We start from the raw sequence: 25,007 nt of genomic DNA, 5'->3' as shown, positions 1-25,007 counted from the left end.
TAAAATAAACAGTTAAGATCTATCAAGCCAGGTTTCACTCTGGGATACGACTTGTCCAGTATTAGCATCAGCTGGAACCATAACATCAGTTAGATAATGGCTGATCTGTATATTAACTCTATCTTCTTGCCTTGATTCCATTTCCCTTAATACGCTTGGCAAACCAGAATCTATGAATGTCAATTTATAAACCTTCAATTGACCCCCAACTCAACAGCTTTTGTGGGGGAGAGAGTTCCAGACTTACACTATCCTTTATGTGAAGAAGTGCTTCTTGATGTCACCTCTGATTGGCTTTGCTTTAATTTTAAGGTTAGGCCCCCTTATTCTGGACTAACCCCCCACCCAGGAGAAATCATTTCTCTCTACTTACCCTATCAAAGACTTTAATCATTTTAAACACCTCGGTTAGATCATCCCTTAATCTTATATACTCGAGGGAGTACAACAGTAGTTTATGCAACAAGTACTGACATGCTAAGCTCAAGCCACCCAGTCACTGGGCTAATGCTGCCTAACCACAATGCTGATTCCTTGCTGTTATACAGATTTCCTGATCAGGAGCTGCGCCACACTGCAGTACAATGGATGGAGACGATGTCCATGTCAGAGCTGGTGGATTTCCTACCTCAGTTAGTACAAGTGAGTATTGCACACGCGCACGACCTGAAATTTATTTTTATATTTGACCAACCGACGTATGAAAAGAAACAATTTGCTGAGCAAAAAAAATCACAACAATAAATTGATTATTTATTACCCTTTTAAAAAAAATTAAGGTGTGAAAGGGTGGGTGTGTGTGTGTCCAGCTCACTCCCAGTCTTGGGGTTCTCACTCACTCACCCTCACCCACTGTGAGAGTGGGTAAGAGTGCCTGTTGATGTGTGGGGGTGAGGGTGAATGAGAACCCTGAGACTGGGAGTGAGCCAAACACACACATTCCCCTGCATCTTACCAAACCCTCACTCTCTCTCTCTCTCTCTCTCTGTCACCCACATGCTCACCCTCTCTCTTGCACTGTCTCTCGCTCGCGCCCTCTCACGCTCACCCTCCTGCCCTCCCTCACTCGCCCTCACGTACCAAATTGGCTGCAGGGGTGCGACAACAGAAGAGAGGTGTGGACCGAGATCTGAGCCCTAACAACGCCCAAACATGGGTGCCCGCTGAGGGGAGCGCTGAGAGCTGGTTTAACACAGCGAGGAACCGGGGGAACATGGCCAGAGCCAGGCCAATGGAGTAAGCTGAGGGGGAAAACGTATGAGCAGACATGTTCTGGATTGCCAGTGTTTGCTGTTCCTCTAATCACAGCCTGGTTGTCTTCCATGTTTGCTGCTGATTGAATCTAGCAAATGCAGGAGAGAAACAGGCTGTGATTGGAGGAGCAGTCCTCTGCAGAGATCTTCAAATTCACTGCCCGTCCTACCAACATTTTCAACAAATGCTCCCAGAGCCATATGGATGGGCTTATCGGACTGCAGTACAACCCATGGGCCGCAGGTTGGACAAGCCGGGATTACAGTACATCAGGTTTACGCAGTTGGCTCACATTATAATTGTGCGGTTAGCAATTTATAATGGAAAGATTGACAAGCAGTGTGTACATTTGCAAGTTACGTTAATGAGGGCAAGTACGTTGATAGGGATGCAGGGTAATCGCTTTTATGTTATAATGGTTCTTATACTGACGAGATCAGAGTACGTAGAAGACATCAGATTGGTGAAGTGAGAGGTTTTATTATTCAGTCATGAGATGTGGGCGCCGCTGACTAGGCCAGCATTTATTGTCCATCCCTAATTGCCCTTGAGAAGGTGGTGGTGAGCTGCCTTCTTGAACTGCTGCAGTCCATGTGGTGTAGGTACACCCACAGTGCTGTTCGGGAGGGAGATCCAGGATTTTGACCCAGTGACAATGAAGGAACGGTGATTTATTTCCTAGTCAGGATGGTGAGTGGCTTGGAGGGAAACTTCCAGGTGGTGGTGTTCCCATGTGTCTGCTGCCCTTGTCCTTCTAGATGTTAGTTGTTGTGGGTTTGCAAGGTGCAGTCTGAGGCGTCTTGGTGAGTTTCTGCACTGCATCTTGTAGATGGTACACACTGCTGCTACTGTGCATCAGTGGTGGAAGGGATGAATGTTTGTTGCTTTGTCCTGGATGTTGTCAAGCTTCTTGAGTGGTGGAGCTGCACTCATCCAGGCAAGTGGAGAGTATCCCATCACACTCCTGACTTCTGTCTTGTAGGTGGTGAATGGGTTTTGGGGAGTCAGGAGGTGAGCTACTCGCTGCAGGATTATATGGCTAATTCAGTTCAGTTTCTGGTCAATGGTACCCCCCAGGATGTTGATAGTGGGGAATTCAGTGATGGTAGTGTCATTGAATGTTAAGGGGCAATATTTAGATTCTCTCTTGTTGGAGATGGTCATTGCCTGGCATTGTGTGGCACAAATGTTACTTGCCACTTTTCAGCACAAGCCTGGATATTGTCCAGGTGTTGCTGCATTTGAACACGGACAGCTTCAGTATCTGAGGAGTCGCGAATGGTGCTGAACATTGTGCAATCATCAGCAAATACTTCTGACCTTATGGAAGGTGATTGATGAAGCAGCTAAAGATGGTTAGGCCTAGGACACTACTCTGAGAAACTTCTGCAGTGATGTCTTGGAGCTGAGATGATTGACCTCCAACAACCACAGCCATTTTCCTTTGTGCTAGATATGACTCCAATCTCTTCAAATTATTGTTTATTGTAAATTATTGTTATGGGTCATAGCTGTTTGTTATGTGCTTCATGTGAACATTGTGCACAAAAACACCAAGGCTCCTTTAACAGCACCTCGAAATTCCTTGACCTCCACTACCTGGAAAGACATGGTAGCATTATCATCTCCAAGTTCCCCTCCAAGCTGCACACCATCCCAACCTGGACAGACATCATTGTTTCTTCACCGTCACTAGGTCAAAATCCTAGAACTCTTTCCTTGAAGGCATTGTGGGTGTACCTACACCACACAGACTGTAGCTGTTCAAGCATGTGGCTCACCACAAGTCAAAGTAGGGTTGGGCAATAAGGCCTGGTTAACAATGCTCATGTCCCAGGAATGAATAACAAAAGAAACATACATTTGAAATTATTGGATTCCATATTGATGCTTTCAGTCCCAGCTAGATGGTACACATGGTCACCTTCCTGCTATATCCTCCTTTGTTGATCTCACCTTTTACTTTGTGTGCACTTATAACAGGTAGCTGTGCGTATCTGAGCAGTGTTAGAACTCCCTTTTCTCCAAAGAAAAATAAATTAATTATTTTGTGGTTTTTTATCTTTGCCATCTCAAGGGACTATCGACCTTGATTACTGCTTGCCATGACTAGCTTTGTATCTTTGGCTTAAACACTACCTTGTCAGAGTGTGAGACACAGAAATCGGACCTGACTGGAAGAATTTTAGCAAATATATAAGATCAGTGATTTTCTGAGATAAAAACAAAGCTAAATTAATGTACAATAAGCATAACTTTGGCTTGTCTGCCTCATCACAGTTGGCTAGGCTAGAGCTGAATGTCTGTTCAGTCTGCATATAGAGCTTTAACGCATCAAGGCTCTAGATGAGCCTCCATATTCATAATGATATAGCTTCAGAGGGGTAGTGGGTTGAGTTGAGTTACATGTCCTGTGTTTTTATATCTTGCAGGCCCTGAAGTTTGAGTGTTACCTGGACAGTCCTCTGGTGAGGTTTCTGCTGCGGAGAGCCATCTGCGATGTGAAAATCGCCCATTATTTCTACTGGTACATAAACCAAACCATTCTGCCAAGTTTATTCCACTTTATACATAGTTGGTACAAACACAGAGACTCTTTGTAATTTTAACCCCCAAAAGTGGGTGGATTTGATTTGTCTGGAGATTTAAAAGCTAAAAATTTTGAAACAGGAGCCAGTTAACCAATCCACTCGCAAGAGGTAAGTGTCGCATTTAAGCATTTTAAGACGGGTGCCTGCCTTCATTTTAAAAATGATTCAATTTTCAACCATAATCCACTGGGGTTGAAGAGTCCTTGGGAATCTCGATGGGTAAAAGGATGCAAGAAGAACTGAATCCATAAGGTGAGTGCCTTATTCCCATCTTTACAACTGCTATCTAGTGAGCTTGGCTGGAAAGTTGGATGAAGCTCAAAGCCAATTGGCATGGGTCATCTAGACTTGCATAAGAAGAATTGATCACCTGTTTGAGGCACTCGAGGGGCCTAATGCCTGTGAATCTAAAAGAAGCTGATGTTGCTGTTGAAACAAATCTGCTGAAAACAGCTGTGGAACATGTACTTTATTTTATTGTTTCATGGGATGTGGGTGTCGCTCGCAAGGCCAACATTCGTTGCCCATCCCTAATTGCCCTCGAGAAGGTGGTGGTGAGCCACCTTCTTGAACCTCTACAGTACATCTGGTGCAGGTACACCTCCGGTGCTATTAGGAAGGGAGTTCCAGGATTTTGACCCAGCGGCAGTGAAGGAACATTGATATATTTCCAAGTCAGGATGGTGTGTAGCTTGAAAGGTGGTGCATCTGCATTTGCTGCCCTTGCCCTTCCAGGTGGTGCAGTTTGTGGGCTTGGAAGGTGCTGTTGAAGGAGCGTTGATTAGTTTCTGCAGTGCATTTTGCAGATGGTACACAATGCTGCCACTGTGCGTTGGTGGTGGAGGGGCTGATGCTGGAGGATGGGATGCCTATCAGGCAGACTGTTTTGTCCTGGGTGGTGTCGAGCTTCTTGAGAGATGTTGGAGCTGTACTCATCCAGGCAAGTGGAGAGTATTCCATCACACTCCTGACTTGTGCCTTGTAGATGGTGGACAGGCTTTGGGAAGTCAAGAGGTGAGTTATTGGCCTCAGGATTCCTGGCCGCTGACCTGCTCTTGTAGCCACGGTATTTATATGGCTGGTCCAGTTCAGTTTCTGGTCAATGGTAATCCCCAGGATGTTGATAGTAGGAGATTCGGTGATGGTAATGCCACTGAATGTCAAGGAGAGATGGTTGGATTCTCTCTTGTTGGAAACAGAAAAATAGAAGCAGGAGTAGGTCATTTGGCCTTCGAGCCTGCTCCCCCATTCAATATGATCATGACTGATCCTCTATCTCAACGCCGTACTCCCGCTCTCTCCCCATACCCCCTGACACCTTTAGAGTCCAGAAATCTCTCCCTTTCTCTCTTAAAGTGACTTGGCCTCCACAGGCTTCTGTGGTAGAGAATTCTATAGGTTCACCACTCTGAGTGAAGAAGCTTCTCCTCATCTCAGTTCTAAGTGGCCTACCTTGTATCCTGAGATTGTGACCCCTTGTTCTAGACCCCCCCCCCAACCCCAGCCAAAGGAACCATCATCCTTGCATCCAGTCTGTCCAGCTCTGCCAGAATTTTATATTTTTCAATGAGATTCCCCTCTCATTCTTCTAAACTCCAGTGAATACAAGCCTAGTCAGCCCAATTTCTCCTCATATAATGATCCTGCCACCCTAGGAATCAGTCTGGTGAACATTCACTGCACTCCCTCTGGCAAGTATATCCTTTCTTAGGTAAGGAGGCCAAAACTGCACACAATACTCCAGGTGTGGTCTCACCAAGGCCTTGTATAGCTGCAATAAGATATCCTTGCTCCTGTATTCAAGTTCTCTCACAATGAAGGCCAGCATATCATTGCCTTCTTGACTGCTTGCTGTAGCTGCATGCTTGCTTTCAGTGATTAGTGTATAAGGACACCCAGGTCCCTTTGTACATCAACATTTCCCAATCTATCACCATTTAAATAATACTCTGCCATTCTGTTTTCCCTACCTAAGTGGATAACTTCACACTTATCCACGTTATACTGCATCTGCCATGTATTTACCCACTCACCTTGTTTAAGTTGCCTTGAAGTCTCTTAACGTCCTCCTTAGCTCTCATATTACCACCAAGTTTTGTGTCGATAGCAAACTTGGAGATGCTCGTTGTCTGGCACGTGGTGGCAAAAATTGATTGGATGTTTGTGGGTGGGGTGATTGGAACTCCATCCGCAAACATTCATTCCCTCCACCGCCGACACACAATAGCAGCAGTGTGCACCATCTACAAGATGCACTGCAGGAACTCACTAAGCCTCCTCAGACAGCACCTTCCAAACCCATGACCACTACCATCTAGAAGGACAAGGGCAGCAGATAGATGGGAATACCACCACCTGGAAGTTCCCCTCCAAGCCATTCGCCATCCTGACTTGGAAATATATTGCCGTTTTTGCACTGTCACTAAGTCAAAACCCTGGAACTCCCTCCCGAGCAGCACTGTACCTACACCACATGGACTGCAGCAGTTCAAGAAGGCAGCTCACCACCATCTTCTCGAGGGCAATTAGGGATGGGCAATAAATGCTGGCCCAGTCAGTGATGCCAACATCCCATGAATGAACTTTTAAAAAGTTACTTACCATTTATCAGCCCAAGCCTGAATTTTGGCCAGGTCTTGCTGCACATGGACACAGGCTGCGTCAGTATTTGAAAGTTGCAAATGCTACTGAGCATTGTGCAATCATCAGTGAGCACCTCCACTTCTGACCTTACGATGGAAGGAAGGTCATTGCTGAAACAGCTGAAGATATTTGGGCCTAGAGCGCCACTCTGAGGAACTCTTATAGTGATGTCCTGAGGCATGTACTGTTACAAAAATGCCATTTTTGGCAGTGCTGGCCCTGCCACTGATACCATCAATTAAATTTAATGCTTCGTTCCCTTAGATGTTTTATTTTAAAACAGTAGGATTAATCATTTGCAAGTATTTTATAATCACCAGCCCCAGTCCCTGCACTGTAAATCTTGAATGTTTTGCTCTATAAACAGCGATGTCTCATATCCTACCGATCCCGTACATAATAGATTGGTAAGAGACAGCTCCAGCTTCAGAACCTGAGTTTCCTCCCTCGATTACAGCAGCAATTGATTCAAACCGTGAGCTTTGTGTTTCATATAGTATTTATTTTTGATCTTTGTTGACAGCGGACAGAAACTTCTGCTCTTTGAGTCCTCACCACACTCTGCATGTCAGGGCACCTGCTTCCAAGATCTTTCCTGGAGACTGCAAATTAAGAGGCTGCCATACAATTAAGGATGGTGGATGGCTCCCTGAGGTTGTAAGCCCAATCAAAGAGCCTGCAGCATTGGAGGTTTGGCAGCCCCACCACTAGAGGTGGGTGCTGCCACTGTCGGAGGAGGACCGGAAGAGTGCTGCCATTTTGAGGAGTCCTTTTTTTTTTGTTCATGGGCATCGCTGGCTTGGCCAGCATTTATTGCCCATCCCTAATTGTCCCTGAGACGGTAGTGTTGAGCTGCCTTATTGAACCACTGCAGTTCATGCGGTGTAGATACGCCCACAGTGCTGGTCGGGAGGGAGTTGCAGGATTTTGACCCAGCGACAGTGAAGGAATGGCGATATAGTTCCAAGTCAGGATGATGCCTGGCTTGGAGGGGAACTTGGAAGATGGTGGTATTCCCATGCATCAGCTGCCCTTGTTCTTCTTGGTGGAAGAGGTTGCGGGTTTGAAAGATGCAGTAGAAGGAGGTATTGGCTATGTCTCTGAGGAGGTATTAACTATAATAAAATAAATGAATGTCACAGTTTTGAGCTCACCCTTATGCAGGGGAAATCTGTCCACAGTATGGCCAGTGGCAGCAGCTGGCTGAGGGGGAGGGGGGGTTGCGGGTTTAGTGTTAGAGGCCTCACGGGCCCTAAACCAGCTGCCTGCAAGCTGCCTCCAGTCTACTGTCCTTAGGTGAGAGGGGAGCCTTCCCAAAGGCATGCCCAATCAACCTGCAAATGGCATTTAATTATGCTGATTGCCTAGAGGCAGGAACGCATCTGGTCAGTGGCCTGATGCATAATTCTCAAATTTCTCCCAGCCCCACCTTGAAGGCCGCCCCATCGGACTGGGAAGATACCGCTTAGTGTGCGAGATGACACAAATACAACTCCTTCAGCTCTGTTCCATAACTGTGTCGCCCAGTCCAGGATTGAGCACATGAACGGAGTCTGGAACTCCGCTCTGTTCAGATTGGGATTTGTTTGTTGTGCTAGATGTTAGTATTAATATTGTAGCTCTGGGTTTAATGAGCCAACCTATCCTTGAAGTTCCAGTGACCACCATGTAAACATGACTCTGAATTAATCAAATGGAATTTCATCTATCATTTGCTCCTGCATAGAACTATTTAATTCATTTAGTGGGGTGCAGCCTTGAACACCTTACCCCCCAGCCCCCCATTTTTCCCTGAACCTTCTCTTTGACTTCTCTCGGCAGCTGGTACCAGCATCTGTGTTTCAGGTGTCAATGACCATGATTGCCACTCAGCAGTGAGCCACTGTTTGCCAAGCTGTCAGCAGCTTGTAAATACTCTCGGTGGTTAGGATTCGTGTAAGTCAGCGGGATGTTTGGACAACGAAATGGAAACATCAAAATCAAACCCAGGCCACATCGGAAGGATTGTGTGTCTTGTCTCAGGAACTGTCTTAAAGTATTACAGCAAGGAAAAAATTTGCAGCTATTTTATGGGCAAGTGCTACCTATTCTTATTCTGATTTCAGACCTTTGTTCAAAGCACTGCTCATAAAGAGCAGCAAAGCCATTACTGTACATTCATAATGATGTATATCAGAGAAAATCACATACATGAGTCTCTGGCTGCAAATTCAACTGATAAGAGTCAGAAACTATGGGAATGATAAAAGCATTTTTCAAACACTGAAGTAAGGGCACAGTTAAATACCAATACATTTCTGAGAAGAATAAGGCAACTTTAAGCCTTGGTATAGCTCCCAATTTAGAAATTTAAGACGTGACCCAGTGTCAAAAGTATATTCCAGGATCAGGCTCTGAGTTGTTCATTTTTTTTTATGTGAGATATCCAAATCGCTTGCAGATCACACGTGACCACCCCCCACCCACCCCCAGCCTTGACAAGCTAGTGCATGAAGACTTGGCAAATTCAATTCTACCTGTGTTTATATTATTCGTTGGTTTGTCCTGTTGGAATTTTGTGGCCCTGTAGATTATTTTTCTCCCCACTTAGGGGATGTAGGAATTGCTGGCAATGCCAATGTTTATTGGCTGACCCCAACAACTGAGTGGCTTGCCAGGCCACTTCAGAGGGCAGTTAAGAGTCAACCACATTGCTGTGGGTCTAGAGTTGGATACAGGCCAGAATGAGTAAGGATGACAGGTTAAAAACAAAGAACTACTGCGGATGCTGGAAATCCAAAACAAAAGCAGAATTACCTGGAAAAACTCAGCAGGTCTGGCAGCATCGGCGGAGAAGAAAAGAGTTGAGTTGAGGTGGCAGCAGCTGTGGCCACTAGCGGTGCAGCCCTGGTTGAGGGGGGTGGTGGTGTGGGTTTAGTGTTGGAGGCCTCACAGGCCCTAAACCAGCTGCCAGCTGCCTCCAGCCAACAGTCCTTAGGTGGGAGGAGAGCCTTCCCAAAATATAATATTTTCCCGTAATATAATAAAACATCCCCAGATGTATTTCATAACTGAATTTAGATTGTCCCAGCTGCCATGGTGGGCTTTGAATTCCTGTCTCCAGACCTTTAGTCCATGCCTTGGACTATTGGCTCATTAACATAAGAATGTGCTACCTTACCTCCTTAAAAACCACAAATTGGCTAGGGTGATACTTAGTGCTGCTGCCTCATTGATGAAAACATCTGCTTGTATCAACTGCTTGAAATAGCTGGGAATGTCAATTCAAACTTTAGCAATGGCCTCAAGGCTCCCAGACCGTACATTAATTGGCCATTGAGGGCAAAATACTTGAGAATTCTTCCCTGAAAGGAATTACTGCCTCATCTGATTCATGTTGTGAAAGAGTTTCCCTTCCTGACTCAGGCCCACTTACATCCCATAATATACCATAAACAATGGACAACCAAAATGTCATCAAAGTAGAAATAATTTATTTTTCATAAGGTAGAACAAGAGAAGTTGGCCAATTGTTTTTTAGTGACAGCTTTTTAATGGGGCTGGATTAACCAGTTTTGCCACTGTTCCAGAGTTTAATCGCCTCAGGCTAATTTTATAACACCCGTGCTGGGTTTCAGGGAAAACTCTGAAAAAGGGCACCCTTTAATGAAAAGCACAAAAACAGAGCCAGTTAAGAGTCTTTATTATTTTGAACAGAAACAGAAATACCTGGAAAAACTCAGCAGGTCTGGCAGCATCGGCGGAGAAGAGCACAGTTGACGTTTCGAGTCCTCATGACCCTTGTTTATTATTTTGAATCTTAAGACTGGATTCTTGAGTTCTTAAACAAAACAAAAACAGAATTACCTGGAAAAACTCAGCAAGTCTGGCAGCATCGGCGGAGAAGAAATCAGTCAACGTTTCGAGCCTCCGTGGCCCTTCGGCAGAACTGCAGCAGTTCTGCCGAAGGGCCATGGAGGCTCGAAACGTTGACTGATTTCTTCTCCGCCGATGCTGCCAGATTTGCTGAGTTTTTCCAGGTAATTCTGTTTTTGTTTTGTTTTGGATTTCCAGCATCCGCAGTAGCTTTTAGCTTCTTGAGTTCTTGTTTGAAAGAGCAGAACTTGAACCTAGTTGGTAATCCTAATTCAAATCAAACTCCAGTATAGCATGAAATATTGCTGTGTGCAGAGTCCAGTGCAAAGTACTGTTTGGTGCTGTTTCTACTGCATGTGGATTGCAGTGACAAAGTGCCTCCAGTTTATGTGATGTGTACTAAGAGTCCTTGCTAAGTTTATAATAATACTTACATTTATATAGTGTTATAGGAGATATTAAACCAAGGCTGCAACTGCCCTGACAAGTGGGTGTATAAAATCCCACAGCATTACTTGAAGGAGGGCCTTTCTGCCCAGTATTCCAGCCAATATTAATCCTTCAACCAGCATTACTAAGGTAGATTGCTCATTACCTCATTGCTGTTTGTGTGGGCTCATTGCATGCAAATTAGTTGCCACATTTCCCGCTTTACAACAATCACTACACTTCTAAAACACTTCATTGCCTTTGAAGCGCTTCAGGGTGTCATGAGGTCATTGATGGTGTGATATAAATGAAGATAAAAACAAAAAGCTACTGCGGATGCTGGAAATCCAAAACAAAAACAGAATTACCTGGAAAAACTCAGCAGGTCTGGCAGCATCGGTGGAGAAGAAATCAGTCAACATTTCGAGTCTTCATGACCCCTCAGCAGAACTGAAGCATAGTTAGGAGAAAGATGAAATATAAGCTGGTTTAAGGTGGGGGGGCGGGGGGAGAGAGAGAAGTTGAGGGTGTGGTGATTGTGGAGATAAGCAAGCAGTGATAGGAGCAGATAATCAAAAGATGTTACAGACAAAAGGATCAAAGAGGTGTTGAAGGTGGTGATATTGTCTAAGAAAGGTGCTAATTAAGAATGGAAGACAGGACACTCAATGTACAGCTCTAGTGGGGGTGGGGTGGAAAGACTAACAAAGTTTTAGTTTTAGATTTAAAAATAATGGAAATAGGTGGGAAAAGAAGAATCTTTATAAATTATTGGAAAACAAAAGGGAGGGGGGAGAAACGGGGTGGGGATGGGGGTGGTGGGGGAGGAGTTTAAGATCTAAAGTTGTTGAATTCAGTATTCAGCCCGGAAGGCTGTAAAGTGCCTAGTCGGAAGATGAGGTGCTGTTCCTCCAGTTTGCGTTGGGCTTCACTGGAACAATGCAGCAAGCCAAGGACAGACATGTGGGCAAGAGAACAGGGTGGAGTGTTAAAATGGCAAGCGACAGGGAGGTTTGGGTCATTCTTGCGGACAAATGAAGTGTTTCTTTCTTATTTCTTTATCAAATCAAAACATGTTACACCAATGAATTACTTTATGATGTGCCATAACTGCTGTTATAGGTAAATGTGGCAGCCATTCTGATGGATCTTGAATGATTAAGTTAATTTGTTTCTTGCTTATATTTGGCCAAGACACCGAGAACTCCCTGCTGTTGTTCAAATAGTAGCACAGGATTTTACTCAAGGAGAAAAGGCCTTGAAAGGAGAAACAACTTCTTCAGTGCTGCATTAATTATAAATCAGACCCTGTAAACAGAATGAATCCATTCTAGTGCATGGTCAACTGAGCCAGGCTGCTGTAGTTTTCTGCAGGTAAACTTGAGGTCATCCAAAATTCTGCTGCCAGTGTCCTAACTAAGTCCTGTTCACCCATCACTTGCTGACCTACATTGGTTTCCAGTTAAGCCTTGAGTTTAAAATTCCCAACCTTGTTTTCAAATCTCTCCATGGCCTCACCCTCCCTATCTTTATCATGTTAAATCAGTGCAGCCCATCTCCAAGATATCTGCTCTTCTGCAATTATGGCCCTTACCGTGCCTTCAGCTGCCAAGGCCCTAAGCTCTAGCAGTGCCACTTTGAACTTCTCTGCCTCTCTCCCTTTCTTTTCTCCTTTCCGATGCTCTTAAAGTCTACCTTTTTGACCAAGCTTTTAATCATTTTCCGCTTTATCTCCTCATGTGGCTTGGTGGCAAATTTGTTTGATAAAACTCTTGTAAGGCACCTTTGGATGCTTTATACATTAAAGGAGCTATAGAAATACAAGTTGCTGTTGCTGCATGGCTGGTGATGCTACACAACAACTGCAGATTGATTAAGTACAATTGACAATCCTGGGAAATGGATTTTCAACTTGCAAATAAGAGTGTGACTAACGACCAACACTTGCAGTCACGTCTGTGTAATGCATTGGGAAGCAGTTCCCACCCTTCCCCTATTAATCTCTGTGGTGACATCATGATGCATCCACCCACAGAATAAACAGAGAGGTCACACCGGCGAAGAGCGGCCTGAAGCACTAGCAACATTAGAGAGCTGGAGCTGCTGTAAATTACTGTCAGCAATCAAGAGCTGACAAGCCATGAGTTCTAAATGCAGAGAAGCTAAGCTTTGGCAGGACCCTCTGTGTTATCCCACGGTAACACTCCTCAGTACTAATGTAGTAGTGACTAATACTTGATAGGTGACTATGCACAGACCCCAAACAAGACAGAACATGCAACGGCCAGAAAAGAAGAAAAACTAGGTGGTGCTCATGCATTAGACTGGGCAACGTTTCGCACCTGAGTTTCCTGACACAATGAGGTAATGATGTCTCATCCAGTTAGGTTATCCAGTGAAGGAGACCATATCCACACAGCTCAGCAGCTTACCTTCTGATTTAAAGAAGGTTTAAGCTGGACCAGTTAAATTGGGAGAAAGATGGCTGCCGAGAACTAGTCTTTTGTTGGGTAGAGTTCAGAAGAAATTCAGTGGTGGTACATAATTCACATTATTCACCCTCCCACATTCCTACTCTGAGGTCCATCTCAGTAGAGCCATAACCAAATAGCACAGGGAGGTGGCAGCCTAACTGAAATCGTTGGTTTACCAGTGTGTGCCCTTTACCTGGAAAAGTCTGTGTGTGTGTGGGTGCGTGCGTTGTGAGGCAGTGGGTATGTTGTTTATCACACAGCGTGCCATCTTTAGCTTTGTATAGCATTGTAGAAGTTGGGATGAGAGTAGGCAGGAATGGGGAGGGAGGTGGGTATCTATAGTTAAGAAAAAATTGAGAATTGTTACATAGTGGTACATAGCATTTACAGTGCATTCAGCTGAACAGGTTAATGCTCGCATTTATGCTCCACAGGAGCCTCCTAACCTCCTTCACCTCAACCCATCAATATAATCTTCTATTCATTTTTCCTTGATGAGTTTATCTAGCTCCCCCATAAATGCATTAATGCTTGTGGTAGCGAGTCACACAGTCTCTCTACCCTGAGACCAAAGGAAACAGGTTAGAAATAATTGGCAAAAAATCAGGGGAGGAAATAAGCATTTTGTTTTTACACAGTAAGTTGTTTTGATGTAGAATACATGTGAAAAGGAAAAAATTGCAGGGGGACTCAGGAAAGTGTGGGGGCAGTGGGACTAATTGGATAGTTCTACTAAACAGTTGACAGGCACAATAGGCCAAATGACCACTGGCACTGTAAGATTCTATATACACGAGTCAGTCTCAAGTGGTACTGTACATGGGGAATCTAGACCAAGTGTAATATTCAGATGAAGCAGGGATGAAGTATGGGAAATATCTGAATCAAGACACGCTAATATAATTCGGTCAATATTTTGAAGTCATGAACTCTGATATTTTATATACTTAGTATATAAAATTATTAATAACTAAACACAATTTATGGCAATTTGAGAGACAGAAATGTTAACTGGTGGAGCATGGGAGTTTCTCCACAGCAGAAGCTGAGGACTTAGAAGAGCCTGGGAGATGAGCCTAGCAGGGAAGACAGTGGAACAGCAATGGTAGGAGTTTCTGGGAGTAATTTGGGAGACACAGCAAAAATTCATCCCTAGGGAGAAGAAGCATACTAAAGGGAGGACGAGGCAACCATGGCTAACAAGAGAAGTCAGGGACAGCATAAAAGCTAAAGAGAAAGCATACAATGCGGTGAAGAGCAGTGGGAAACCAGGGGATTGGGAAGCCTACAAAGACCAACAGAGGACAACTAAAAAAGAAATAAGGAGGGAGAAGATTAAATATGAGGGTAAACTAGCCAGTAATATAAAAGAAGATTGCAAGAGTTTTTTTAGATATATAAAGGGTAAGAGAGGCAAAAGTGGACATTGGGCCGCTGGAAAATGATGCTGGAGAAGTAGTAGTGGGGAACAAAGAAATGGTGGAGGAACTGAATAGGTACTTTGCGTCAGTCTTCACGGTGGAAGACACGGGTAACATCCCCAAAGTTCAAGAGAGTCGGGGGGCAGAGGTGAGTACGGTGGCCATTACCAAGGAGAAGGTGCTAGGAAAACTGAAAGGTCTGAAGGTGGATAAATCACCTGGACCAGGTGGATTACACCCCAGAGTTCTGAAGGAGATAGCTGAAGAGATAGTGGAGGCGTTAGTGGTGATCTTTCAGGAATCACTGGAGTCAGGGAGGGTCCCAGAGGACTGGAAAATCGCTAATGTAACCCCCCTGTTTAAGAAGGGAGTGAGGCAAAAGACGGGAAATTACAGGCCGATTAGCCTGACCTCAGTCGTTGGTAAGATTTTAGAGTCCATTATTAAGGATGAGATTTCAGAATACTTGGAAGTGCATGGTAAAATCGGGCAAAGTCAGCATGGTTTCATCAAGGGGAGGTCATGCCTGACAAATCTGTTAGAATTCTTTGCGGAGGTAACGAGTAGGTTAGACAAAGGGGAGCCAATGGATGTTATCTACTTGGACTTCCAGAAGGCCTTTGACAAGGTGCCGCATAGGAGGCTGCTCAGAAAGATAAGAACCCATGGCGTTAGAGGCAAGGTACTAGCATGGATAGAAGATTGGCTGTCTGGCAGGAGGCAGAGAGTGGGGATAAGGGGGTCCTTCTCAGGATGGCGGCCGGTGACTAGTGGAGTTCCGCAGGGGTCAGTGTTGGGACCACAACTTTTCACTTTATACATTAATGATCTAGATGAAGGAACTGAGGGCATCCTGGCTAAGTTTGCAGATGATACAAAGATAGGTGGAGGGGCAGGTAGTATTAAGGAGGCGGGGAGGCTGCAGAAGGATTTGGACAGGTTAGGAGAATGGGCAAAGAAGTGGCAGATGGAATACAACGTGGGGAAGTGTGACGTCATGCACTTTGGTAGGAAGAATAGAGGCATAGACTATTTTCTAAATGGGGAGAGAATTCAGAAGTCTGGAGTGCAAAGGGACTTGGGAGTCCTAGTTCAGGATTCTCTTAAGGTTAACTTGCAGGTTGAGTCGGGAGTTAGAAAGGCAAATGCAATGTTGGCATTTATTTCGAGAGGACTAGAATATAAAAGCAGGGATGTGCTGCTGAGGCACATTTATAAGACTCTAGTCAGACCACATTTAGAATATTGTGAGCAATTTTGGGCCCTGTATCTCAGGAAGGATGTTCTGGCCCTGGAGAGCGTCCAGAGGAGGTTCACGAGAACGATCCCAGGAATGAAGGAATATGAGGAACGTTTGAGGACTCTGGGTCTATACTCGATGGAGTTTAGAAGGATGAGGGGGGATCTGATTGAAACTTAAAGAATACTGAAAGGCCTGGATAGAGTGGACGTGGAGAAGATGTTTCCATTAGTATGAGAGACTAGGACCCGAGGACACAGCCTCAGAGTAAAGGAAAGACCTTTTAGAACAGAGATGAGGAGAAACTTCTTTAGCCGGAGAGTGGTGAATCTATGGAATTCATTGCCACAGAAGGCTGTGGAGGCCAGGTCATTGAGTGTATTTAAGACCGAGATAGATAGGTTCTTGATTGGTAAGGGGATCAAAGGTTACGGGGAGAAGGCGGGAGAATGGGGTTGAGAAACTTATCAGCCATGATTGAATGGCGGAGCAGACTCGATGGGCCGAATGGTTTAATTTCTGCTCCTATGTCTTTTGGTCTTATGGATATTGAATTGCCACAGTTTCACTGTGGGTGGAAATGTGTAACTACAGTGTGACAAGTTTAATTAGGTAGACACCATTATAAATGTGCAGATAAGAATTTATAATGGAAAAAGTTGACAGAAGTGTGAGGAAAAACATGACGTTAGAAAATAACATTTTGTAGAGAGGAAGTTACGCAGTTTTTTTAATATACTATAAATTGATACATCTATTGGTTGCTCTTCCAGGACCAACTCCCATAAAATATGTGTGCATTTTGCCTTTTACCCAATGTCCTAATTTTGGTGAAGAATTCCCAATTTTCTGGTGTTGGGGAAATTTTTCCTGCTGTTCCTAGACACAGCATTATCAGACATTAAGGTACTATATCCTGAGTTACAATTAACGGAACAACAATTCTTCAATTGGGATATATAAACAGTCCTATAGTCACATAGTGATAGTCACATAGATAACCTTTAACCTCTCATCTCAATCCCCTTGTCTCACAGTCTGCTTGAATAGTTTAAACTTTTATTTTCTTGATTCACAGGTTATTGAAGGATGCATTAAATGACTCTCACTTCAATGCCCGATACCAGCATCTTCTTGGGGCCTTGCTGTGCTGTGTTGGAAAGGGCATGAGGGAAGAGTTTGACAAGCAGACCAAACTAACTCACATCCTGGCTAAAATAGCACAGAAAGTCAGAGACATTGCTCCATCTTCACGCCAGGTCAGTATACAAAGGGTTTGTGTAGCAATGACCTCACACCAGGCCAGTACAAGGATTTGCACATCACCAGCTGTAGTGAAACTTCACCAACGTTGAAATACTGCCTCTTATTGTCTTAGATGTTGTTATTGGAAAAAACCCACGTTTGAGTTGAGTTCTCAAATTCCCTCGCTGTTGTGGTGCTTTAGTACGATTGCTCTCAGCTGAGGCAAATTTTACTTAGGCATTAATGAGGGGGACAACAACACAAATGCTTGGGAATTGCATTAGGATTCTCGGATAAGACTTGTGTCATTCACGGTCTCTCGACTCAGTGGAGCATCTTGTTCCTGCTGGCTGTTGTTCCTCTGTTGGAATATCATGAGTGCTTCCACTAACACGATCAGTAATCAAGGGAGCAGGAGATCCTTGGGGATTACAATTGTTTTGTATCCTAGACTGCTATAAAGTGCGGTGTGCTAACTGAGATTTAACAATCAGAAATTCTGAAGACAATGGATTGGTTTCTCTGTTACAGACTGTACTACGGGAAAACATGGAGGAAGTTCAACAATTCTTCAACGTTCAGGATCACTGTCGCTTGCCTTTGAACCCAAATCTTTTAGCCAATGGAGTCAATCCAAAAGTATGTTACATTCTGTAAATTTATTTAAGTTTTCACTTTCCATATTTTAAGATCTCCTTAGTACTATTTATACTTGTTTCCTAAGCTTCCTTGGAAGCGTTTTTGGGATTTTCCTTTGCTCTTTCTGGGATGTAACCATCACTGGAAAGACCAGTATTTATTGCCCATCCCTAAATGCCCTTATGATGGTGATGGTGAGCTGTCGTTTTGAACTGCTGTAGGCACACCCACCGTGCTGTTAGATAGGGAGTTTCCGAATTTTAGTGCCAATGAAGGAACGATGATGTATATCCAAGCCAGGGATGTTGTGTGAATTGGAAGGAAACTTGGATGTGACAGTGTTCCCATCTGCCCCTCATCCTGGGGTAAAGGAGGGGTCTGTGTCACTCTGCCTTTAATCTTAGGGGGCTAGCCTTGAAATTTCAATGGCATTTTCAATAGGAACAATCCTGTCTCTGAAAGCCTGTCTTCCCAACTCAGATGAATTGCACAGAGCTGGGTAACAAATTTTTGAGACTGGGGAGAAAGATGGGAACAAACATGGGACAGACGCTGATTTTTTTTTTGTTGATTTCTGCACCCACAGGCTTGTTCTTTCTTCAATTCCAATGCAGTTCCTTTGAAGATCTCCTTCATCAATGCAGACCCTTTGGGGGATAACATTAATGTCATTGTAAAGGTAAGCTTATCTACTTTGGAATATATTTTGGGACATTGAAATAGAATATGCACCAGTTGTGGCCAAAGGGGATGCTTCTTCTAGAGGCAATGATACCTTTGGCACTGGTTAATTTACTTGACAGGTAGTGACATGATGTGAGTATGTACTCTCCATTCCTCACACGGATATTTATCAGTTCCGGTTGTACCATTGGATGAAGGGCTTGCGAGGAGGGTGAAAGGATGTGTGTATGGCCAGTCATCTCAGACCGCTTTGACACACCTCCTCATTCCAGCTAAGGAATGACGCTTGCAGTTTCCTGGAAGCACTTCTTATACTCACATGGATAAAAAGATGAATAATCTAATGTGTCACTCACCGGAGATGGGGCAATAAATTACATTTGGTTGCTTTGCTTTCTGCTAGTGTTTGACCACAGCCACAGAGGTAGTCAGTACAGTGGGTTCCTGTGAACCTGCTTTGTCAAGACTCTGCTTCCATGTGTCCAGTGACTAAGTGATGGTGTTGCCAGTAACCATCAGCTACATTTCTAAATTAGATCAGGTCAAGATCTCCAGGGAAAACTTATTTTGTTCTTGTATTCTGTATAATAATAGTATTTTACAGGGTATTGGCTAGATCCCAGAAACCTAAGCAACTCTGTCAGCAACTGGCTAATGTGCCGACAACGGTTCTTGTAACAAATGTGTCCCTTTATCTGCGACTGTAGAAGAACTCTCTTAATATACAGCTTGAAACGAGACAAAATCAATCCAGGTCTGATTTAGCTGATCTCCAGTGGAAGTGCTGCAATTGGACCCAGCACACTTGGACATGGAGGCCAAAAATAAAATCCAGGATTACATTTCGCAATTGCTCTTCAGTGGCCCCTGTTGTAATGTGCATCTGTGCAGACATTGCTGAGGACTGGATTGGTTTTAGTCTCCATGACCCCACAATTGGATAGCCTGGCCAACACTCATTCCCTAGCTGCAGATATCTATTAAAGTAATGAAGGTAATGCTGACTTACTGCATCTGTGAAAGCTGCATCCCCAGTATCAATCACCTTTCAGGAGAGGAGAAAAATAAAGGACTATTAGGTGGGGGTATGGATTAAGCTTTGAGTTGAGTACATTGAAAATCCTCCCTGTCTAGGCTCGGCTGCAATAAATGGCTGTTTGGCTTAGATTGCAGAGACACCTGCTGTCAGGAATGGAATTCGATTGCATCAAGAATCAGTGCCTTCAGGAGAGGAAAGTGGGGTGGGGGAGAAACTTTGGTTAAGTAGCCACGCTTAAACTTTGTTGCATATTCCCATTGTCTAGACTGGGGATGACTTGCGCCAGGACATGCTAACACTTCAGATGATCCACATCATGAACAAGATCTGGATTCAAGAAGGCCTGGACATGCGCATGATCTTCTTCAAGTGTACCTCAACAGGATGGGGACGAGGTACCCATAAACCCATAGTAACTCTTTGAACAGTAACGTGATTGGGACTATGCTGTTGTGTTCTTGAATAATAGGGAGAATCGAGGAAGTTCCCCAGACTTCTGTCATACATAACACCCAATCGGTTAGGGTGACCCCACCTGCTGTGTTTTTCCTCATTAAACTAGATTTTATAATTTATTGCTCCTTATAGATTCGCTGCATGATTCTTTGGGGATTATTTTAACCTAACTTATCCATTTGAAAACTAATGGACTCGGGGTACAATGCTGGTTTTGCATCCCATCTGATTTTGATCTGCCCTGAATCATTGAAGACTAATATTGGGTGGGTGTAAAATCAGTATTACACCTGCATGACTGTTGAGGTTAAACTTATTCCCTTAGTCTCCATTTCAGTTGTCGTCATGTTAAGCCTATCTAAATGTATGTCTCTAGGGGATAATCTGTAACTCTAAATCTAGTCAGATATAGGAGTTTAAGTTAAAGCTCATAAGAGTTAGTCTGTTAGCAGTCCGCTATATCCCAGCCAAGTGACCATTCTTAAGGTTCAGCCTGAACAGTGTCTGTCGGCAGGCATTTGATGTAAAGGTGGACGTCACCACAGGCAAGCCACTCTCTCTTCTCACTCAGTTTCCATATCTTTCCCATGGTGTTCATTGGATCGTCATGTGGAGCAGAATCTTTCATTGGATGGGCAGCCCCCAGCTCCAGCCGAAGGGTGCCTGGGTCAGTGGTTGATGCCTCTGAATCAGAAGGTTGTGGGTTCAAACCGAACTCCAGAGATTTAAGCATGTATTCTATGCTGACACCAGTAGAGTGCTGAGGGAGTCTTAGCATTGCCATCTTTCAGATGGTTAAACCAAGGCTCTATCCGGCCTCTTGGATACACAAGATCCCATGGCATTATTTTGAAGCAGGAGTTCTCACCAGTGACCTGGATAATATTTATCTCTCAACCAATGTCACTAAAGCCAGATCATCTGGTTGTTGTCTCATTGCTGTTTCTGGGACCTTGCTGCATGCGATACAGGTTGTCACATTTGCTACATCACAACTGTGATTATACTTCAAAAGTTCTCCGTTTTTTGGAAAACCACGTGGGGCATCCTGAGTTAGTGAAAGGTGCTATATAAATGCAAAAGCTACTTTTTGGTTATTTTAACCTTGCTATTTCTCTGATTCAAATCAGCTAAGTCAGCATAGAGCAGTAATTAAACCTGGGAACCTCTGGTCCATATAACTCAGTGGGCCTGTCAGGCCTCAGCCTGACAGCCTGTCCTCAAAATGTCTTTAGGGATATGGAAAAACTGGATATAGATATACATTCCGGCCAAGGGAGAAGGCTGACATGGAATTAACACGTAACTGAAGAACAATCCATGAAAATGTTGCCATGGATTTTGTCCGTTATTTTTGGAGTTTAGCTGCTTAATGATTAATCATCTTACTATCTGCTGTGTATGTTGTTCCAGTGATATAACATAACTTGTGTGTGGCACCTTGTTCACTCAACCACCACTGTTGATATTTTACAGGAATGGTGGAGATGATTCCGAATGCAGAGACCTTGCGGAAAATCCAGGTGGAGCACGGGGTAACAGGGTCTTTCAAAGACCATCCACTGGCAGAATGGTTACAGAAACATAACCCAAATGAGGAGGAATACGAGAAGGTGAATAGAAGCTGGCAGTTTCTTGCCCTTCCTTTGGATCCTACCCCCTTCCTTCTGTTGGGCCTTACACTGTCGGGCCGGGTGAAGGAGTGAACTGCTGTGTGCAGCCTCATAAACAACCAGGAGCAGGGGAACTGGGTTGGGCAGGGGATTAGACACGGGCCTTTGAGCTCTAAGGATTCAAATCCAGCCTAGTTTAATAAGGCAGAGGCCTCCTCCATCTTCTGTCTGTAGGGATCTTGAATCATATTATTCTAAATGCAGTTTCACTAGGCTGCAGCACAAAACTGTTCCTATGGCGTTGCCATTCAGACCGGTCAACATATGGTTGATGGAGGAAATGGGAAAGTCCACACTGGTGGTGCTCTTCTAAGTTCGGAGTGCAGCTATGTTGTTGAAGCATAGAGGGAGTTCTACTCTGCAGCCAGCTCTGCTATAACTGACCTGGCAGTACGTGATTGTTAAGACTGTAATCTGAAATGGAGAGGGTTCCATTTCCCTTCATTCTTCATATCGATGAGCTTAAAAAGGGTTCGTTACTCACTCTCCCTTCCCGTGGAAAAGCACCTCACCCACTACTCCTGTTTAGCCGGGTCAGGAGTTGCAGGTAGCCCTCGACCTCCATTTCCAGTTTGGCAATGCCAAGTGTACCATTGGTCCTAAGCTAGATTCTAAGATGCTATAACTGTAGGACTGCCCAAGCTGGATGTTTTTTTTTGTTGTGGAAACATTGCTTCTCTGCCCAGATTATGTGATGTCCTACCTCGTTTCTATTTCAGCGCAGGTACAATGAAATGAATGGCCTCCTCCTGTACTATATGATTTCATGCATTATAGAGATGTTAATTATCTGTTGGCGGCTGTAGACAATGTCAATTCCATGTTGCTGGGAGAGGTACTGGTGGAATTACTGCCCACTCGTAACTAGCATTTCACAGGAGCTGAATTGCCCGTGCTCCCCCATGCCTGTTCTTGTCTGCTAGCCTGTGCTTTTCTGCTCCTCCCTTTATCTTGCTGATTGAGAAACCCTTTCAGCTCCCTCATTTAGTTCCAGGGCTGTACCCAAACAGAGCTGCACTTTTGCACCAAGTCAATTGAAAAGAAAACTGTTGGAGGTAACTTAGGACATCACAGAATCTTTACAGTACAGAAGGAGGCAATTCATCCCAACGCCTCTGAAAGAGCGTTCTACCTAGTCCCACTCCCCTGCCTCATCACCGAAACCTTGTACGTTCTTTCTTTTCAGATAGCAATCCAATTCCCTTTTGAGTACCTCGATCGAACCTGCCCCCACCACCCTCTCAGGAAGTTCGTTCCAGGCTCCAACTACCCTCTGGGTGAAAAAAGTTTTCCTCACATCACTTTTACTCCTTTTGCCAATTATTTTGAATCTGTGCCCTATAATCTATTATCACCTCCATTGTAGCATCCATCAAATAGTTGGATGTTACAATGGAGGAGCCTAGAGATTGTTTGGATTTGTGATCTAGGATGGACTAATGAGGTTTGTTCCTGGACACTCACTATGTGATCTCTGAATGCAAGCACAAGACCATCAGATCCTCTGGACATATCACAGATCATAAGCTGTAAGGAGTAGAATGAGAAAGACTGGAGTAGGTTCTACCTGAAGGACTTTTCAATGGTAACTCAGACTTAGATTTTTCCACTCTTTTTCTTTCTGTATTCTAGGCTGTGGAAAATTTCATCTATTCTTGCGCAGGCTGCTGTGTTGCCACCTACGTCCTGGGCATATGTGACAGACATAATGACAATATCATGTTGAAGCCCAGTGGCCATATGTTCCATATTGATTTTGGCAAATTCCTCGGCCATGCCCAAATGCTAGGCAACTTTAAGAGGTGAGCACATTCATGGTCTCCTGCACTGATTTAAGCTACAGTCTCTGGAGTGTTGTGTACATTGACTGTTGTGTCTCTAGAGCAGCCTTCTTTAAGACTTAATGTGTCATTTAATACCAAAGAAGAAATTAGACACAGGTTGTTTTTTAATGTTCTTGTTTTCTACTTGCACAGAGATCGAGCTCCATTTGTCTTCACCTCAGACATGGCATACGTCATTAACGGCGGTGACAAACCCTCCAGCCGGTTCCATGACTTTGTTGACCTATGCTGTCAAGCTTACAATCTCATCCGCAAGCACACAGACCTGTTCCTCAATCTCCTGGGACTGGTACGATAATGTAGCACATCAGATGCACTGGTTTTACTTTGGAAACTACTGTATATGGTTCAAGACACTCATTGGATCGAAAAGTCACTTACAATCGGATCCTTTTTTTTTGCTGCAGATGCTCTCCTGTGGAATTCCAGAGCTGTCTGATATCCAAGACCTGAGATATGTTTATGACGCTCTTCGTCCTCAGGAGACAGACGCCCATGCAACTACCTACTTCACAAGGTGAGGTTTCCAGAACTGCAAAACTGTGGCAGACAACTGTACTTATAAAAAACTTATTCATTAACAGGGTGTGAACAGCACTTGAAAGACTAACATTTATTGCCCAACGTTTTGAACTACTGGCAATCCATGTGGTAAAGGTATCACCACAGCAAGGTCCCAGGATTTTGACCCAGCGATGATGAAAGAGTGACGATATATTTGCAGATCAGGATGCTGTGTGCCTTGGAGAGGAACTTGGAGGCAGTGGCGTTGCCATCCACCTGCTGCCTCTGTTCTTCGTTGGTAGTAGAGGTTGTGGGTTTAGGAGGTTCTGTTGAAGAACCCTTGACAAGTTGCTGTTTTCTATCTTGTAGATAATGCACAATGCAACCATGTTACTCCAATGTTGGAGGGGAGTGAATGTTTAAGATGGTTGATGGTGTGCCACTCAAGCAGACTGTTTTGTCCGAATGGTATTGCACATCTTGAGTGTTGTGGAGCTGCACTCATCAAGGCAAGTGTAGAATATTCCATAATAGAATATCCCTACTTGGCCCTTGTAGTTCGTGGAAAGGCTTAAGGGGGTCAGTAGGTGAGTCACTCACTGCAGAATACCCAGCCTCTAACCTGCTCTTGTAGCCATAGTATTTACATAGCTGGTCTAGTTAAATTTCTGGTGAATGATGTCCTCCTAGGATGATGATGGTAATGCCATTGCATGCCAATGGGAGATGTTTAGACATCCTCTTTGTTGGAGATGGTCGTTACCCGGCACTTGCATGATGCAAATGTTATTGCAGTGTGTAGTGCGTGATCACGACTAACTTCTGCACTGTTGGTCTTTGGTTTGGCACAGCTGGAATAGTTTTGGGCAACTGACTTTAGGAAGCATGTCAAAGCCATGGATAAGAAATTTTCTAAGCTGATACGGGGATGAGATGCTTCAGGTATGAAGAGACACTACATCACTCTATTCATTTAGAACAAAGAGAGTTAAGAGGAGACCGAAATAGAAGGAATA

General features: G+C 44.2%; 1 protein-coding gene across 1 annotated transcript in view; it reads left to right on the top strand.

Moving 5' to 3' along the window:
- Window positions 1-25,007, top strand: part of pik3c2b (phosphatidylinositol-4-phosphate 3-kinase, catalytic subunit type 2 beta) — a 164,918-nt gene that overhangs the window by 116,557 nt on the left and 23,354 nt on the right. The window contains exons 17-26 of the mRNA XM_078546393.1: window positions 549-642; window positions 3,687-3,781; window positions 16,986-17,166; window positions 17,684-17,791; window positions 18,378-18,470; window positions 19,780-19,909; window positions 21,447-21,583; window positions 23,276-23,445; window positions 23,620-23,776; window positions 23,895-24,004. Of these exons, the coding sequence (XP_078402519.1) occupies window positions 549-642; window positions 3,687-3,781; window positions 16,986-17,166; window positions 17,684-17,791; window positions 18,378-18,470; window positions 19,780-19,909; window positions 21,447-21,583; window positions 23,276-23,445; window positions 23,620-23,776; window positions 23,895-24,004 (1,275 nt within the window). The remainder of the gene's footprint in view (window positions 1-548; window positions 643-3,686; window positions 3,782-16,985; window positions 17,167-17,683; window positions 17,792-18,377; window positions 18,471-19,779; window positions 19,910-21,446; window positions 21,584-23,275; window positions 23,446-23,619; window positions 23,777-23,894; window positions 24,005-25,007) is intronic.

This window comes from Cetorhinus maximus, chromosome 8 (genome assembly GCF_964194155.1).
Source record: "Cetorhinus maximus chromosome 8, sCetMax3.hap1.1, whole genome shotgun sequence".
Lineage (NCBI taxonomy): Eukaryota > Metazoa > Chordata > Chondrichthyes > Lamniformes > Cetorhinidae > Cetorhinus > Cetorhinus maximus.
The sequence above is the reverse complement of the archived record's forward strand: the minus strand, read 5'-3'. Positions and strand labels throughout refer to the sequence as shown.